This window comes from Thamnophis sirtalis, unplaced genomic scaffold (assembly GCF_051295495.1).
Source record: "Thamnophis sirtalis isolate CommonGarterSnake01/CBP01778 unplaced genomic scaffold, rThaSir2_p1.2 scaffold_10, whole genome shotgun sequence".
NCBI classification, from domain to species: domain Eukaryota; kingdom Metazoa; phylum Chordata; class Lepidosauria; order Squamata; family Natricidae; genus Thamnophis; species Thamnophis sirtalis.
In genome coordinates this window covers 64,089,693-64,105,374 of record NW_028261390.1, presented here as the reverse complement: position 1 = coordinate 64,105,374, position 15,682 = coordinate 64,089,693, and the positions used below count along the sequence as shown (strand labels likewise).

At 46.7% G+C, this 15,682-nt stretch overlaps 1 protein-coding gene across 2 annotated transcripts; it reads left to right on the top strand.

The window, feature by feature from the left end:
• Positions 1–1,486: 1,486 nt before the first annotated feature.
• LOC106546922 (OCIA domain-containing protein 1) lies at positions 1,487–14,424 on the top strand. 2 transcript variants are annotated; one of them, XM_087724764.1, is made up of 8 exons: positions 1,487–1,664; positions 3,634–3,715; positions 4,888–4,941; positions 6,435–6,482; positions 8,637–8,751; positions 9,810–9,976; positions 12,450–12,590; positions 14,256–14,424. In XM_087724764.1, the coding sequence occupies exons 1-8, from the start codon at positions 1,599–1,601 to the stop codon at positions 14,291–14,293; spliced, it is 711 nt and encodes a 236-aa protein (XP_087580890.1). In that variant the 5' UTR covers positions 1,487–1,598; the 3' UTR covers positions 14,294–14,424. The 2 variants fall into 2 exon arrangements, with proteins under 2 accessions (XP_087580890.1, XP_087580889.1); XM_087724763.1 differs by having other exon boundaries at positions 3,631–3,715.
• Positions 14,425–15,682: the final 1,258 nt, after the last annotated feature.

Below are 15,682 nucleotides of genomic sequence, written 5' to 3'. Positions count from 1 at the left end.
TGAAGAATATGCATAGAAAGCTAGTGACATTAGTCAATCGCTTATTAATTTTTGTTTCATTCTGCTACATTCAGTGTTAATTTTGGGACCAGTAGGGATATCATATCAGATAAAGGTAAAGATAGATTCCCCTCCCACATGTGTGCTAGTCGTTCCTGACTCTAGGTGTGTGTGTGCTCATCTCTGTTTCAAAGCTGAAGAGCCAGCGCTGTCCAAAGATGTCTCCATGGTCATGTGGCCGGCATGACTAAATGCTGAAGGTGCACGGAACATTGTTACCTTCCCACCAAAGGTGGTTCCTATTTTTCTATTTGCATTTTTACGTGCTTTCAAACTGCTAGGTTGGCAGAAGTTGGGACAAGTAACGGGAGCTCACTCCGTTACGCGGCACTAGGGATTCTAACCGCCAAACTGTTGACCTTCCTGATCATCAAGCTCACATCTTGGCCACTGAGCTGCCACATCCCTTATCATATCCAATAGGCAAGGAATATTAGAGAGAAACTTAGTTGGGATGACTAGTGTTTTTGCCAGACAAGATTATTAAATTAATATGGACAAGAATGTCTACAGAAGCCAACCAGGTCTACATCTTGGCCAAAATTAGATTGGTGTGTGTGTGTGTTTGTGTTAAAAGCACTATATATGTATACTTTTTTGTTCTTTTTTTTTTTTAAAAAAGAATAATGTTAAAATTAAATATGTATATTGAAAAGGGATTATAAATACCATCAACATAAAATGGAGCTCACTCAGAAGCTGAAATACACCAAGTAAATGAGATGAAGAGTGTGAAGTAGAGGAGAGAGGTAAGGGAAGAAGAGAGGGATAGGAGAGAGGGCAAGTGGGGGTGGGAAGAGGAGGAGAGAAATGAGGAGTGGAAAGGGGAAAAGGAGAGAGGAAAGGGGAAGTAGAGAAGGGGAGGGTGACAGAGGGAAGAAAGGAGGTAGGGAGGAGGAGAAAAGAGGGAGAAGAAAGTGATGGATAAGGTATAAATATGGTGTATGGAGAGCAGAAGAGCCAATAATCGTTTTGGGGAGTTGAGGGTAAGATGAATTGATGTAAACAGGGAGTATCAATCCTTCCATTCCCCACCATCCAGTCAGAGCTGAAGAAGCTTCTCGGATGAGAAGCGAAACGTCTTCAAAGAAAAGCCAGAAAGTCCAGTTGGCTCTTGCGGGTGGGGAGGGAAACACATTTGGGACATTAAAGGGTTAAATCGTGCAATTCCACCCACCCACCAAAAAAAGCAACCACTTGGAGTCGAGCGTGCGCTGGATTGAAAGCATCGCCCGCAGCAATTATCATATAATAGTAACATAAACTCGGCTCCATAAGCTTTAAGGTGCGATTCCGCAGCGCCTCTCTCGCCCCACCTCTCTCTTCCCTGGGTCCTTCTAGCCGCCTTTTGTCTATGGAAAGCACACTTTTGCCCGGAATGCGTCCTTCCTAGCGTCCTTCCGGTTTCGGAGCTGAACTTCCGGCTTGTGGGGCCTTCTGCCCTCTGGCGTCAGAGTCCCCTGAGTGGGACTGGTTGAGGGAGGGCGTGTTTTGTTTTTCTCCCGCCGCCGGGGCTTCTGCGCCACAGAGACCGACCCATGGAGCCGCCTGGTCAGCCGCGAGGTCCCGGATCCTACGGTCGCATGGACGGGATGGTTGCAAAGGTATCTTTAGTCTTTCTCAATGCCGCGGGAGACGGTGCGGGAAGCGAAGGATCGAACGTCTGTTTTATTCTCCCGCCTGGTTCTTCCATATCGGACGAGCAATTGGAAGATAAGGTCCAATGACCTTGAGGTTCTTCTCCCCCCCCCCCTTTATAATGCGGATCCAGAAGATTAGATTAGGAATCAGAGCAATCCCAGCAATTCCTACGTTTGGAAGAGTCTTCAAACTTAGCAACTTTAAGACTTGTGGACTTCAACTCCCAGAATTCTCCAGCCAGCTATACTGGCTGGAGAATTCTGGGAGTTGAAGTCCACAAGTCTTAAAGTTGCCAAGTTTGGTTACCTCTGGTTTAGAGCATAGTCCCAAAGGTGGTTTGGGGAGCATAGCTGGCTGGAGAATTCTGGGAGTTGAAGTCCACAAATCTTAAAGTTGCCAAGTTTGGTTACCTCTGGTTTAGAGCATAGTCCCAAAGGTGGTTTGGGGAGCATAGCTGGCTGGAGAATTCTGGGAGTTGAAGTCTACAAGTCTTAAAGTTGCCAAGTTTGGTTACCTCTGGTTTAGAGCATAGTCCCAAAGGTGGTTTGGGGAGCATAGCTGGCTGGAGAATTCTGGGAGTTGAAGTCCACAAGTCTTAAAGTTGCCAAGTTTGGTTACCTCCGGTTTAGAGCAAGTAATTCCAAAGGTGGTTTTGGGAGCATAGCTGGCTGGAGAATTCTGGGAGTTGAAGTCCACAAGTCTTAAAGTTGCCAAGTTTGGTTACCTCTGGTTTAGAGCATAGTCCCAAAGGTGGTTTGGGGAGCATTGCTGGCTGGAGAATTCTGGGAGTTGAAGTCCACAAGTCTTAAAGTTGCCAAGTTTGGTTACCTCTGGTTTAGAGCATAGTCCCAAAGGTGGTTTAGGGAGCATTGCTGGCTGGAGAATTCTGGGAGTTGAAGTCCACAAGTCTTAAAGTTGCCAAGTTTGTGGACCTCTGGTTTAGAGCAAGTAATCTCAAAGGTGGTTTGGGGAGCATAGCTGGCTGGAGAATTCTGGGAGTTGAAGTCCACAAGCCTTAAAGTTGCCAAGTTTGGTTACCTCTGGTTTAGAGCATAGTCCCAAAGGTGGTTTGGGGAGCGTTGCTGGCTGGAGAATTCTGGGAGTTGAAGTCCACAAGTCTTAAAGTGCCAAGTTTGGTTACCTCTGGTTTAGAGCATAGTCCCAAAGGTGGTTTGGGGAGCATAGCTGGCTAGAGAATTCTGGGAGTTGAAGTCCCCTTGGAAGAAATACCAAGTTTAGCTTGGAGCTGAGCAGTGTGGTGCGTGTAGAGGTGGGGGGGCAGCATGGCTGGGGGAGGTTGTGCGTGCATGCGCATGTGGGGGCATGCTTTGCATTATGGGTGCCGGCACGCATGTACGCTATTGCGCACATGCTTGCATTTTTCGCACCAAACAACAAAAAGATTAGCCGTCACTGCTCCATGGCAAGGATCAGCAAACTGCGGCTCTGGAGCTGCATGTGGCTCTTTCCTCCCGCTGCTGCTGCTTCGTCACTGGTCGGCGCCACAATATTGAGAGGAACTTCCGGTGGCGGGGGAGAAGCACAGTGCGCCAGGAGAAGACTCTATGGTAAGGGGAGGGGTTTCCAGTCGTCTCCACAATTGATAGGGCTTTCGGTTAGGACAGGTAGAAGAAAAAGGACGCTGCGCTAGGAGGAGACTCTATGGTGGGAGAACTGAACTTCCGGTCAGCTCCAGAATTGAACTTCCGGTTAGGACCTTTGTGGCTCCCGGTGTTTTCTTTTCTGTGGGAAACGGGTCCAAATGTCTTAAGATATCTACCATGAACATGGTTTTAAATTTTTTAAAAATTTTATATACACTGTTAAAATAATAGGAAAACATACTTCTTGGTGCTGATATATATTACAGCTGAGATACTTCGAATGCGAATGCTTAGCGTTTTCTTTTTGTTTTCTTTTTAATAAAAGCAGAAGGTAGATCATACATATGAACTGACACCAGAAGAATACAGAGTAAGCCGAGAATGCATTAGAGAGAGCTTCCTCTACAGATGTAAGTAAAATGTTTCCTTGCTTGTGCTTTTTGTAGTTGAGCAATGTCCACCAAATAATAATTAATTTTATAAGTAACCAGCTGATAACCAGGCGTTGCCTGGGTATTTAATTCATACATTTGTCCTCACAAATAATCCCAGACCAAACGTAATTTCTAATATTGGATTTTCCCCCTTACCAGAAAGAGTCCCCTTGTAGAGTATCATTACCGTGGCAACTCCACTGTGCTGTACAGTAGAAGTCATTTTACGGCAGTATGGTAGAAGCCATTTTAAGGCACAATAAGATGTATCTCATTATGTGGCCAAAGTACTTGAGTTTCCTCTTCAGGATCTGGCCTTCTAAAGAGCAGTCAGGGTTGATCTCCTCTAGGTTTGATCGCCTAGCAGTCCAAGGAACTCACCAGAGTCTCCTCCAGCACCAGAGTTCAAAGGTCTCCATTCTTTGGCGCTCAGCCTTTCTTATGGTCCAAACGTCACAGTCAAACATTGCAACTGGGAAAACCATAGCCTTGACTATACACACTTTTGTTGGCAGGGTGATGTCTCTGCTTTTTATTATGCTGTCTAGATTCTAGTCTATATATCTCCTATTCCATACTTTGTGCCAATACATACATTATGCTGAGCCATAGACTCTCATTGATAGATTACAGTGACTGGATTCCCACAACATGATAACCTGAATTAAGTCACATTACGGCTTGGCAAGTATATCAACCCAATTTGTGTGTTGTGTTTTTCTTTTGTCTTTTCTTCTGGAAACTAAGAAGAAGGTAGACATTTCCAGAAGCTTAGATTGAACAACTAGGATTCTTACTGTACCTCTGTGAAATAATGTGATTGAGTGAGAAATCATCTAATGCAGTGGTCTCCAACCTTGGCATCTTTAAGACTTGTGGACTTCAACTCCCAGAGTTCCTCAGCCAGCAAAGCTGGCTGAGGAACTCTGGGAGTTGAAGTCCACAGGTCTTAAAGTTGCCAAGGTTGGAGACCACTGATCTAATGGTCAGAAAAATATATCAATGTATATTGGTACCTGGGTTCCCTTGCTAATGACTTGAAAGTTTTCTGATTTGTACCGTCTTAAACATATTTACAGATTTAGTGGCTCAGGATGTACTGAAATTTCACCTGCCTACAAATGTTCATTTCTCTCCCCCTTTCTTAGGTTTGCCCTTCTCAAGTTTTGCCATAATGGTCACCCACATATTAGTCCGTAGAGGTATGTTCCGAATACCTTTAAATTTGAAAGTCTGCCATTTTTCATTTGCACTATTTTGCCTTCTGCTCTTGATTGTAGCATTGTTTAATACAACATTCTTTTCTTAACATGCTGGTGAATGAAATACTCTACTGTTATTGAACGGTACCTCAGAAGTTATGGTGATGATGAGCTGTTAAAGTAGTGTCTGAATATACATAGGCGGTTCCGAGTAAGGTGTATTTTTGCCAAGTCAGGATACTCAGGCCTAATAAGTTCAACATTTCCATTATCTAGGCAGCCCTTTGGGTATTGCTCCAAAGGTTCCTATTACTATTGGTGCAACCATTGATTTCTTACTCCACAATAGCTCAACTTCAATTTGCAGATAGCCATATTTTGTTATTTTCCCCCAGCTGTTTTTATTGTTGTTGTCTATTGTTATTGTCACAAATACCATTGATTGGTGCTAATGGTTGATATGGGTTGCTGCCAGCGTCCTAGGTATCAACCAAGTACATTCTTAAAATATAGGATGTTCCGAGTAGCACAGGTTTTTTGCAGTTCCACTGGTGTTATTGCAGGAAGCCGCAATTTCTTGGATGTGTTTATAAAATTCTTGGACATGGTACCAAGTGCCCCGATGACAATGGGTATCACTGTTTTTTTAAAAAATTATTATTATTGTTGTTTGTTTGTTTATTTATTTATTTATTTTATTCATTAAGCATGAAACTCAGTCAAGTGAACATTTCAAGATGTGTCACAAATTTCATTGACTGGTGCTACTGGTTGATACGGTTTGCTGCCAGCGTCCTAGATATCAACCAAGTACTTTCTTAAAATATAGGATGTTCCGAGCAGTGCAGTTTTTTTGCAGTTCTGCTGGTGTTATTGCAGGAAGCTGCAATTTCTTGATGTGTTTATAAAATTCTTGGACATGGTACCAAGTGCCCCAATGACAGTGGGTATCACTGTCTTTTTTTAAAAACATATTATTATACTTTATTCTTTAAACATGAAACTCGTCAATTGAACTTTCAAAAATGCATCACGAATACCATCATCATCATCACTACCTTGCAATCTGTATACTGTATCTTAACTCAGTGGTTCTCCACCTGTTGTCCGCAGACCCCTGGGCCGATTTCATCACGGGGTCCACGAAGGATTGAAGAAATGTTATGATTTAAACTTTGAGTTAAACCTTGGGCATCTGTGGCTTCAAAAGATGGCATGTGGTGAAAAAAAAGGTTGAAAACCCGCTGTCTTAACTGATATATGGTGTTTAGAAATTCGGGAGGTGGGGAGGGAAATCCATTCTTAGGTTGACATATTTTGCAAATCTTTATTGATGACTTTTTTTATTATTATATGTCTAATTTGGGGTGGGAGGGGATGAACCTAAGTGATACCATGCTGAAAATGAAATAATGGCCTGGGTACTTTTTACTTAATAGTTTCATATAGTAACTTTTCTTTCCCCCCCCCCCCCCCTTCATGTTGATTATCAGGAGTCCTTACATCTCATCCAAAGTTCGGCTCTATACCCAAAATGACATGTGAGTTTTCATTCATATCAGACTTCCGTTGTACCTAATGGCTCAGAGTCGAGGGTGAGGATTCTCATTATTACTTAATAAGAGACAATATTTTCCACCTTTTTTAACAAATGCTATAAGAATCAGGTCAATGTAATAGGACAATAATATCAAAGTTCAAAATTTAGATGCCGGTGGCCTGTGGGTGGACAGGTAGATTTATTTCTCATCTTCTTTAACTTTTGAAAAAAAATAGAAATACAAATAGGAAAAATAGGAAAGCTGTAATATAACCCTGTCCGCGTAGACTTGTCTATACATCTAAACCCGTGATGGAGAACCTATGGCATGGGTGCCAGAGGTGGCATGCAGCACTCTCTCTGCTGGCATGCGCCCCGCAGTGGTGGGATTCAGCCAGTTCGCACCTATTTGGGAGAACCGGTTGGTAACTTTCTAAGCAGTTCGGAGAACCGGTTGTTGGAAGAAATCTCATTTTGTTTTTTCCCACTTTACAGGGCTAATCCTGTAAGGCAGTGGTCCCCAACCTTTTTATCGCCGCGGACCAGTCAGCCTTTGATAATTTTACCGTGGCCCGCTGAGCGCGTCGATGACCAGCGCTAGTAAGGTAGCCTTGCGCAGGCGCAGTTCAGTATGGCTAGCGTAGATAGCGTAGCACAAACTGCGCCTACGCAAGGCTACGCTACTAGCGCTGTCTACGCTAGCCCTACGTAGCTGCGCAGGCGCTCTTAGGTTTTTTTCAGGAATCGGCCAGCGCTGAAGCGCTGAAAAGGAATGAGAAGGGCGGCGCTGGACACAGGGGGGCGGTGGGCCGCTGGTGACGTCAGAGTGCCACCAGCGGTCCAGTAACACCCCTTGTGCCAGTTAGCCCTAATTTGCATACAGAAAGAAACTATGGCCCCCGGCCGCTGCAGCGATCATGGCCCCCGGCCGCTGCGCGGCCCGGTGCCAGGTACTCCACGGCCCGGCACCGGTCCGCGGACCGGGGGTTGGGGATCACTGCTGTAAGGAAGGCAGGAAGGAAACAGGCTAGTGTTGTTTCTAGCCTAATCTTTATTGCTTTCAGAAACTGCCTCTTCGGTTAACCCTTATTACATTGTAACAGCTAAAGCGAAGCGCCCATTGACCTGAGTGACATTGAGTTGGCCACACCCACCCAGTCACATGACCACCAAGCCACGCCTACCCAGCTGGTCATTAGGGCAGAGGACCGGTTGTTAAATTATTTGAACCCCACCACTGGCGCGCCATCCCCCCAGGTCAGATTTTCGTGGCGTTTACTTTGCGAGCTTCTGTTTCGCTGCAAACGACAAAACAGAATCTCACAAAAGAAACGGATCTTGCCGGTTTTGGGATGCCTGCCTCCCGCCAGCCAGCTGGTCTTTGGGTCTCTGCTGCACATGCGCACACGCGCCTTTCCATTTTGGAATGCGCATGTGCGCCCTTTGGCTGCTCGACGTCCAAAAGGTTTGCCATCTAAACTGTAGTGAGGTTTTTGGCTCTCGACTTGTAAGAGGCATCTGGTCAGGAATTTATCATTATTTATTTATTTATTTATTTATTTATTTATTAGACTTATATATCGCTTCATAGGGCTTTCAGCCCTCTCTAAGCGGTTTATAAATTTTATTTAGCAAATTGAGTCAGCAACTTGAGGTTTATAAATTTTATTTAGCAAATTGAGTCAGCAACTTGCCCCCACAGTCCGGGTCCTCATTTCACCCACCTCGGAAGGATGGAAGGCTGAGTCTACCTTGAGCCAGTGAGATTTGAACCGCTGAACTGCAGATCACAGTCAGCTAAAGTGGCCTGCAGTACTGCACCCTAACCACTGCGCCACCTTGGCTCTTACTCATCACAAAAGAGAGAGAATGCTGTAGAAGTGTTTGCTTAAAAGTTGTTTGTTTGTTTGTATTAAAATAGATGTGAATGTTTTGTTGCCGATCTCTTTACTTAGCAGTTTTATAAGTTCTCCGTGCGTTGTCATGAAGAAATGGAGGGGAAATGCCTAGAAGATTAAAAGCATGTTTTAAGGACGAGATTGTTTTGTGTGTGTGTGTGTGACTTTTCATGGATTCCATTTGAACTGTATTATTTTGTTTAAAATATCATTTTGTCAAACACCTAAAAGAGTATTTGCCTTCCTTTGTAAATAAGTTGCAGGAATCTGTGGATGGTTTGCTGGCAAGATATCTTATATAAATGTATGCAAAGAGAAGTTTATCAACCTAAAGGATTCACCCCTGGGAGAAATGTTGAAGAATGAATCACAGTAAGGATTATTTATTTACTTACTTACTTCTCTCCTTCCTTCCTTCCTTCCTTCCTTCCTTCCTTCCTTCCTTCCTCCCTCCCTCCCTCCCTCCCTCCCTCTCTCTTCCTTTCATCCTTCCCTCCCTCCCTTCCTCCCTCCCTCTCTCTTCCTTCCTTTTGTCCCTCCGTCCCTCCCTTCCTTTCCTCCATTCCCTTCTTTTCCTTGCTCCCTCCCTCACTTTCTTCCTTCCTTTCCTTCCTTCCTTCCTTCCTTCCTCCTTTTCTCTTCCCTTCCTCTTTCCCTCCCTCCCTCTCTTTCTTCCCTTCCTTCCTTTCCTCCCTTTCTCTTCCTTTCATCCCTCCCATCCTTTCTTCGTCCCTTTCTCTTCCTTTCATCCCTCCCTTCCTCCCTCCCTTTCTCTTCCTTCCTTCTGTCCCTCCGTCCCTCCCTTCCTTTCCTCCCTTTCTTTCTGTTTCCTTTCCTCCCTCCCTTCTTTTCCTTGCTCCCTCCCTCACTTTCTTCCTTTCCTTCCTTCCTTCCTCCTTTTCTCTTCCCTTCCTCCCTCCCTTTCTCCCCTTCCTTCCTTCCTTTTCTCCCTTTCTCTTCCTTTCATCCCTTCCTTCCTTCCTCCCTTTCTTTTCCTTCCTTCTGTCCCTCCGTCCCTCACTTCCTTTCCTCCCTTCCGCTTCCTTTCCTCCCTCCCTTCTTTTCCTTGCTCCCTCCCTCACTTTCTTTCTTTCCTTCCTTCCTTCCTTCCTTCCTTCCTTCCTCTTTTTCTCTTCCCTTCCTCCCTCCCTCTTTTTCTCCCCTTCCTTCCTTCCTTTCCTCCCTCACAGCGAGGGTCATAATTATGAATCGGTTGCCATACCTCTGAATTTTGATCATGGGCAAGCTGCAAAGACCATCACTGAAAAGAGGTTGTAAGTCACATTTTTCAGGGCCGTTTTAACTTTGAACGTTCACTAAATGAACTGTGGTAAGTCGAGGACTACCCATACATATCAACGCTGTGATTTTTTTTTTTAAAAAAGCCCGCCAAGCACTCGCCATCTCTCTCTCTCTCTCTCTCTCCGCAGATCCAAAATCCCGCGCTTTGCAACTTCAAAAGCGGCAGACTTTTCTGAGAAGGCTCAGGCCCCGGACACAGTGCCCACTGGCAGCAAACAGGTCTACAGACCAGTTCCATTTAGCTCTGCCATGAATGAATCTACTCCGACCGGAATTACAGACAGCATCCCTCGAGGTAGACCCCCTGCAGTTATTTCAATGCTCGAGCCACCTTTAGGTTATTCAGATAGGAAACCTTGGGGCATGTTATGTAGCAACACTAAAGCATTGTACACGTATGGAGACGGAGTGGAGCAAGCGGCCATTTTTACGTTTCTGGGTGTTATCCTAAAAGAGGACCTAACCTGAGCCGCTCAAATTGGAATTGGAATTGGAATTGATTTTATTTGTAGGCCGCCCTTTTCCCTGAGGGGACTCAGGGCGGCTCACAGAAACCAGGGAGAGGGGAATACAGTACAATACAATACTAAGACAACAACACATAATAAAATAATACGCAACATGCATACAACATTCGGGCGGGGTAATGGTCCTTATCCCCAGGCCTGACGGGCGAGCCAGTTCTTCAAGGCTGTGCGGAAGGCCTGGACGGTGGTGAGGGTACGGATCTCTACGGGGAGCTCGTTCCAAAGGGTCGGGGCCGCTACTGAGAAGGCCCTCCTCCTTGTGGTTGCCAGCCGGCATTGGCTGGCCGATGGAATGCGGAGGAGGCCTAATCTATGAGATCTTATAGGCCGTAGGGAGGTAATTGGCAGAAGGCGGTCTCTCAAGTATCCAGATCCACTGCCATGTAGGGCTTTATGGGTGGTCAATAGCACCTTGAAGCGCATCCGGTGATCGACAGGTAGCCAGCGCAGCTCGCGGAGGATAGGTGTAATGCGGGTGAATCGGGGTGCACCCGCGATCACTCGCGCGGCTGCGTTCTGTACTAGCTGAAGTCGCCGGATGTTCCTCAAGGGCAGCCCCATGTAGAGCACATTGCAGTATTCCAGCCTAGAGATCACGAGGGCCCGAGTGACTGTTGTGAGAGCCTCCCGGTTCAGGTAGGGTCGCAACTGGCGCACCAGGCGTACCTGGGCGAATGCCCCCCTGGTCACAGCCGCTATATGATGGTCGAATGACAGCTGTGGGTCCAGGAGGACTCCCAAGTTGCGAACCCTCTCTGAGGGGTGTAGAATTTGACCCCCCAGCCTGAGTGTTGGATTAATGGCCGAATTTTTGGGAGGAAAACACAACAGCCACTCGGTCTTTTCTGGGTTGAGCACAAGCTTGTTAATCCTCATCCAGTCCATGACGGCTTCGAGTCCCCGGTCCATTACGTCAACCGCTTCATTGATTTGGCACGGGGCGGACAGATACAATTGAGTATCGTCCGCATATTGATGGTATCTAATCCCGTGCCTACGGATGATCTCTCCCAGCGGTTTCATGTAAATGTTAAATAGTAGGGGGGATAAGACCGAACCCTGCGGCACCCCATATTTTAGGGGCCTTGGGGACGATCTCTGCCCTCCCACTAACACCGACTGCGACCTGTCCGAGAGGTAGGAGGAGAACCACCGTAACACGGTGCCTCCCACTCCCACCTCCCGCAGTCTTCGCAGAAGGATACCATGGTCGATGGTATCGAAAGCCGCTGAGAGGTCAAGGAGGACCAGGATGGAGGGATGTCCTTCATCTCTGGCTCTCCAGAGATCATCCATCAATGCGACCAAGGCGGTTTCAGTGCTGTAACCGGGTCTGAAGCCTGACTGGAAGGGGTCTAGATAGTCTGCTTCCTCCAAGGACCGTTGGAGCTGGAAGGCCACCATTTGCAGCGCTGGTCAAAAGGGCCCAGCAGAGATTATACCAGTGTTTCTCAACCTTGGCCACTTGAAGATGTCCGGACTTCAACTCCCAGAATTGGGTTCCTGCCAGTTCTAACCTCTTCTATAGAAGAGGTTCCACAAATCCACCATGCCTTTAGAACCGGTTCCAGCTCCCTCCCCCCACCTGTCTGCACCGTACTTGCCCCGCCCACCACTCACTGATTGGCTGGCTCACCAATTGCCCCGCCTGCCTCTAAGAGTCCTATCTGAACCTTAAAGTCTCAAAGCTGTCAAGTTTGAACATCCCTGGGTTTTTTTCCTAAAGGGTTAGGGATGCAAGGGTCTTGTAACTTGATAGCTTTACGAATTGCACACTTCAATGCCAGAGTTCCTGAGCCAACATGACTGGAGGAGGAATTCTGGGAGTTGAAGTGCACAAGTCTTAAAGCTGTCAAGTTTGAACACCCCTGGGGGTTTTTTTCCTAAAGGGTTAGGGGTGCAAGGATCTTGTAACTTGACAGTTTTAAGACTTGCACACTTCAATGCCAGAGTTCCTGAGCCAACATTTTGGTTGCTAAGCAAGAGCGTTGTTAAGTGAGTTTCACCACATTTTACAAGTTGGCCATGCCCACCCAGTCACATGACTGCCAAGCCACTCCCACTCAGTCACATGGCCGGCAAGCCACTCCTACCTGGTCACATGGCCAGCAAGCCACTCCCACAAAGCAGGCCACTCCTACAGAAGAGATTCTAAAAAAATTTGAAACCCACCACTGAACAACACCCTATTAATTATTTGGTGGGGTGGGGTATGGGGTGGTGTTTCTTCTTCACTTTCAGAACCTGAGCTTATGGAACAAGTTCCTAAAAACAGAAGAATCACGTATGAAGAACTCAGAAACAGAAACAGAGAAGGACACGAGGCTGGGACAATGCAGAAATCTGAAGTTCGAACAAGCCCATTTCCAATGAAGGAGAGAGGTAAATATTCAGTGGGGAACGTATTGGGAAATTGGAAACTTTAGAGCAGTGTTTCTCAACCTTGGCAACTTGAAGAATGGCCGGACTTCAACTCCCAGAATTCCCCAGCCAGCAAATGGTTGAGAAACACTGCTTTAGAGGTTTGGAGGAAAAAAAAAATAGGTAAAATGAGCAAAGAAGGAATAACTAGATGTCCAACCCACGGTGAAGGGCGCAAATTGTGATTACGCGACTGCGGGGTACTGCAACAGTCGTAAATGCATTCTGGTTGCCAAGTGTCCAAAGCACAGTTATGTGATCTGAAGGATACAATGACAGCTACAACTTCAAGACCTAGTTAATAAACTCTCATTATTTAGCCTTGTTGTAGCTTCAAACTGTAAATAATTAGCTATCGGTAGTAAGTGAGGGTACTTGGCAGTGATGCTTTAAACCAGGGGTGTCAAACTCGATTTCATTGAGGGCCACATCGGGGTTGTGTTTGACCTCAGGAGGCCGGGGTGGGCATGGCCAGCTCGACCTCACTTGTATCAGGGGCGCTTGTGTCCCGAATGCTCTGCTGGCGAGAAGAGGCTGCTGAGCTCCGTTTTCGGCTGCAACAGCCTCCTGCAACCCTCTTCCAGTGAAAATGGAGCTCAGGAGTGCTGCACGCCGCCCTTGCAGGCTCTGTTTTTGGCTGTGACAGCTTCCTACAACCCTCTGCCAGCAAATACAGAACTCCGTTTTCACTGGCAGAGGCACCGCAGGCCAGTCCTTTGCTGTTTCCAGGCTGCCCTGTGGGCCAGATCTAAGCAGCCAGAGTCGGCCCCCGGTCCTTGAGTTTGACACCCCTGCTTTAAACCTAGTGAAAACTATGACTATACCAGAGGTTGGAAACCTTAAACACTCAAAGAGCCACAAAGGTCCTAACCAGAAGCCCCCCATTCATTTCTGGAGCCAAATGGAGTTCCTGTTCCTCTTAGCGCGGTGTCCTTTTTTCGTGACCTGACAAATGCGCGCCAGACAACAGTGCGCCGACAAAACCGCGGCGATAAAACCACGACGCCGACAGCACGCTGATGAATGAGCACAGAAGCGCGCCGACAAAAGAGCACCGTCAGAAGCGCCATTATGGTTAAAGTAAGGATTAGGGTTAGGTTTAGGGTTAGGTTCAGGGTTAGGTTTCGGTTAGGGTTACCTTTAGGGTTAGGTTTAGAGCGCGCTTCTGTCGGCGCGCTGTTGTTGGCGCGCTTCTGTGCTCATTCGTCGGCGCGATTTCAAACTCGCGCTTTTCTCCCCACGGTTTTGTCGAGCGCGCATTTGTCGGTGAACCCCTTTTTCCTCTGCCAACTAGAAGTCCAGTTCCGCCACCAGAGTCTTCTCCTAGCACGGCGTCCTTTTTCTAGTACCTGTCCTAAGCAAAAGCCCTATCAATTGTGGAGCCAACCGGGACAAGGGAGCCGCAGCAGAGGGATGAAATGCGGCTCCAGAGCCACAGGTTGCTGACCGCTTGGCTATACAGTAGAACCATACAATAGCATTGGCACGTTGGCCAACAGTGTAGAGTGTTAGATCCTGCTCCTTCAGCAAGCAGTTCCCCAGGTCTTTACATTTGTTGGTAAAGTGGGAGGCCAGCTTAGATTTTATGCACATGACTCTCTTCTTTCTTTTCCCACCCCTTTTTAGCTAAGCTAAATAAGTATGGAGATGTTTGGGAAGAGTGAAAACCTTGAACTTCCTGAAGACCCATTCCTTGCTTCATTATTTCAGCTCAATCACTGTTGCTCAAACAGCTGAATGTTTTACTGCAAAAACGGATATGTAATACATCTGCAATAAAGATACAATTGTTTTCCATTTTCACTCATTTTTACCCCCCAGAAAGAGTTTGTTCCATGAAGGAGGTTGTGTGTAAAATGGAAAGTGTCTTTTGCTTTGGACCCAGAAGAGAAGTTCTGATGAAGTGGTCTGGAATGGCAGCAGTGAAGCCAAAAACAACATCTGGAATGTTTTCGTTACTCGAGTTGTCAGTTAAAGCAAAACGTACAGAAAGCCAGGAATACTTTTACCGGTGTACATCCCCGCTGCCTTCCCCCGTCTTTCCAATATGGCCTATATCTCCAGTCCAGTGTTTCCTCAATATTGGCAACTTTTAAGATGCGTGAAATTCAACTCCCAGATTCCCCCAACCAGCATGCTCTCCCAGTTGAGAAATACTGCTTTACCACAGGAGTTGGGCAGTCCCAGCACTTGCTCAATTTCGAATGGTTACTACCAGTGGTGGTATGGGTACGCCCTGGTATGGGTGTACCGGTGGTAGCTGGGAGCAGCCGCCACCGTACTGGAACAGTGCTTTAGAGCAGTGTTTTTCAACCTTGGCAACTTGAAGATGTCTGGACTTCAACTCCCAGAATTCCCCAGCCAGCGAATGCTGGCTGGGGAATTCTGGGAGTTGAAGTCCAGACATCTTCAAGTTGCCAAGGTTGAAAAACACTGCTTTAGAGGGCCCACCCGCCTGCCCTCGTTCCTTACCTGTATTTAAGCCAACCCGGCAATTTGCGCGCATGCGCGCAGCGTACACCTACGCAACCTCTGCCAAGCAGCTGGAGCCTTGTATGGCGGTGGGTTCCCATGTATGCGCAACACGCGTGCCTGTGGTGGACTCCCAGCCCCTTCGCAGAATACTAGTTGTGATAGGATCTGGAACCCACCACTGGTTACTACCCTATTTTTCAGAGTATAAGACACACCTTTTCCCCTCCTAAAAGAGCGTGGAAATGTTGGTGCGTCTTATACACCAAATACAGCCATTTTTCGCCTCCCGAAGCTGCGCCTCCGCATCCCATTTTTGAAAAACAAGCAAAACGATTTTGCAAAAACGGGGCTGTTTTTGCCTCCCCCCAGCCCTGCTGAAGCCTACAGAGTGCTCCTAGGGGTCAGGGAGGACAAAAACTTTTTTTTCTTACTTACATCTTCAAAATCTTGGTGCGTATTTATACACTAGTGCGTCTTATAGTCCCAAAAATACGGTAAATGAACCATTGTAAATTGAGGCATATGTGTACCGCAAATTTCATACTTGCCAAAATTAATTTGTTACCACAAACTCCACA

Bases quoted from the DNA above. Each gene is read 5' to 3' on its own strand.
- LOC106546922 (XM_087724763.1), top strand. From the start codon at position 1,599: ATGGAGCCGCCTGGTCAGCCGCGAGGTCCCGGATCCTACGGTCGCATG. The intron at 4,942-6,434 runs GTATGTTCCGAA...GTTGATTATCAG, and splicing joins CCACATATTAGTCCGTAGAG to GAGTCCTTACATCTCATCCA. The intron at 8,752-9,809 runs GTAAGGATTATT...CTCTCTCCGCAG, and splicing joins ATGTTGAAGAATGAATCACA to ATCCAAAATCCCGCGCTTTG.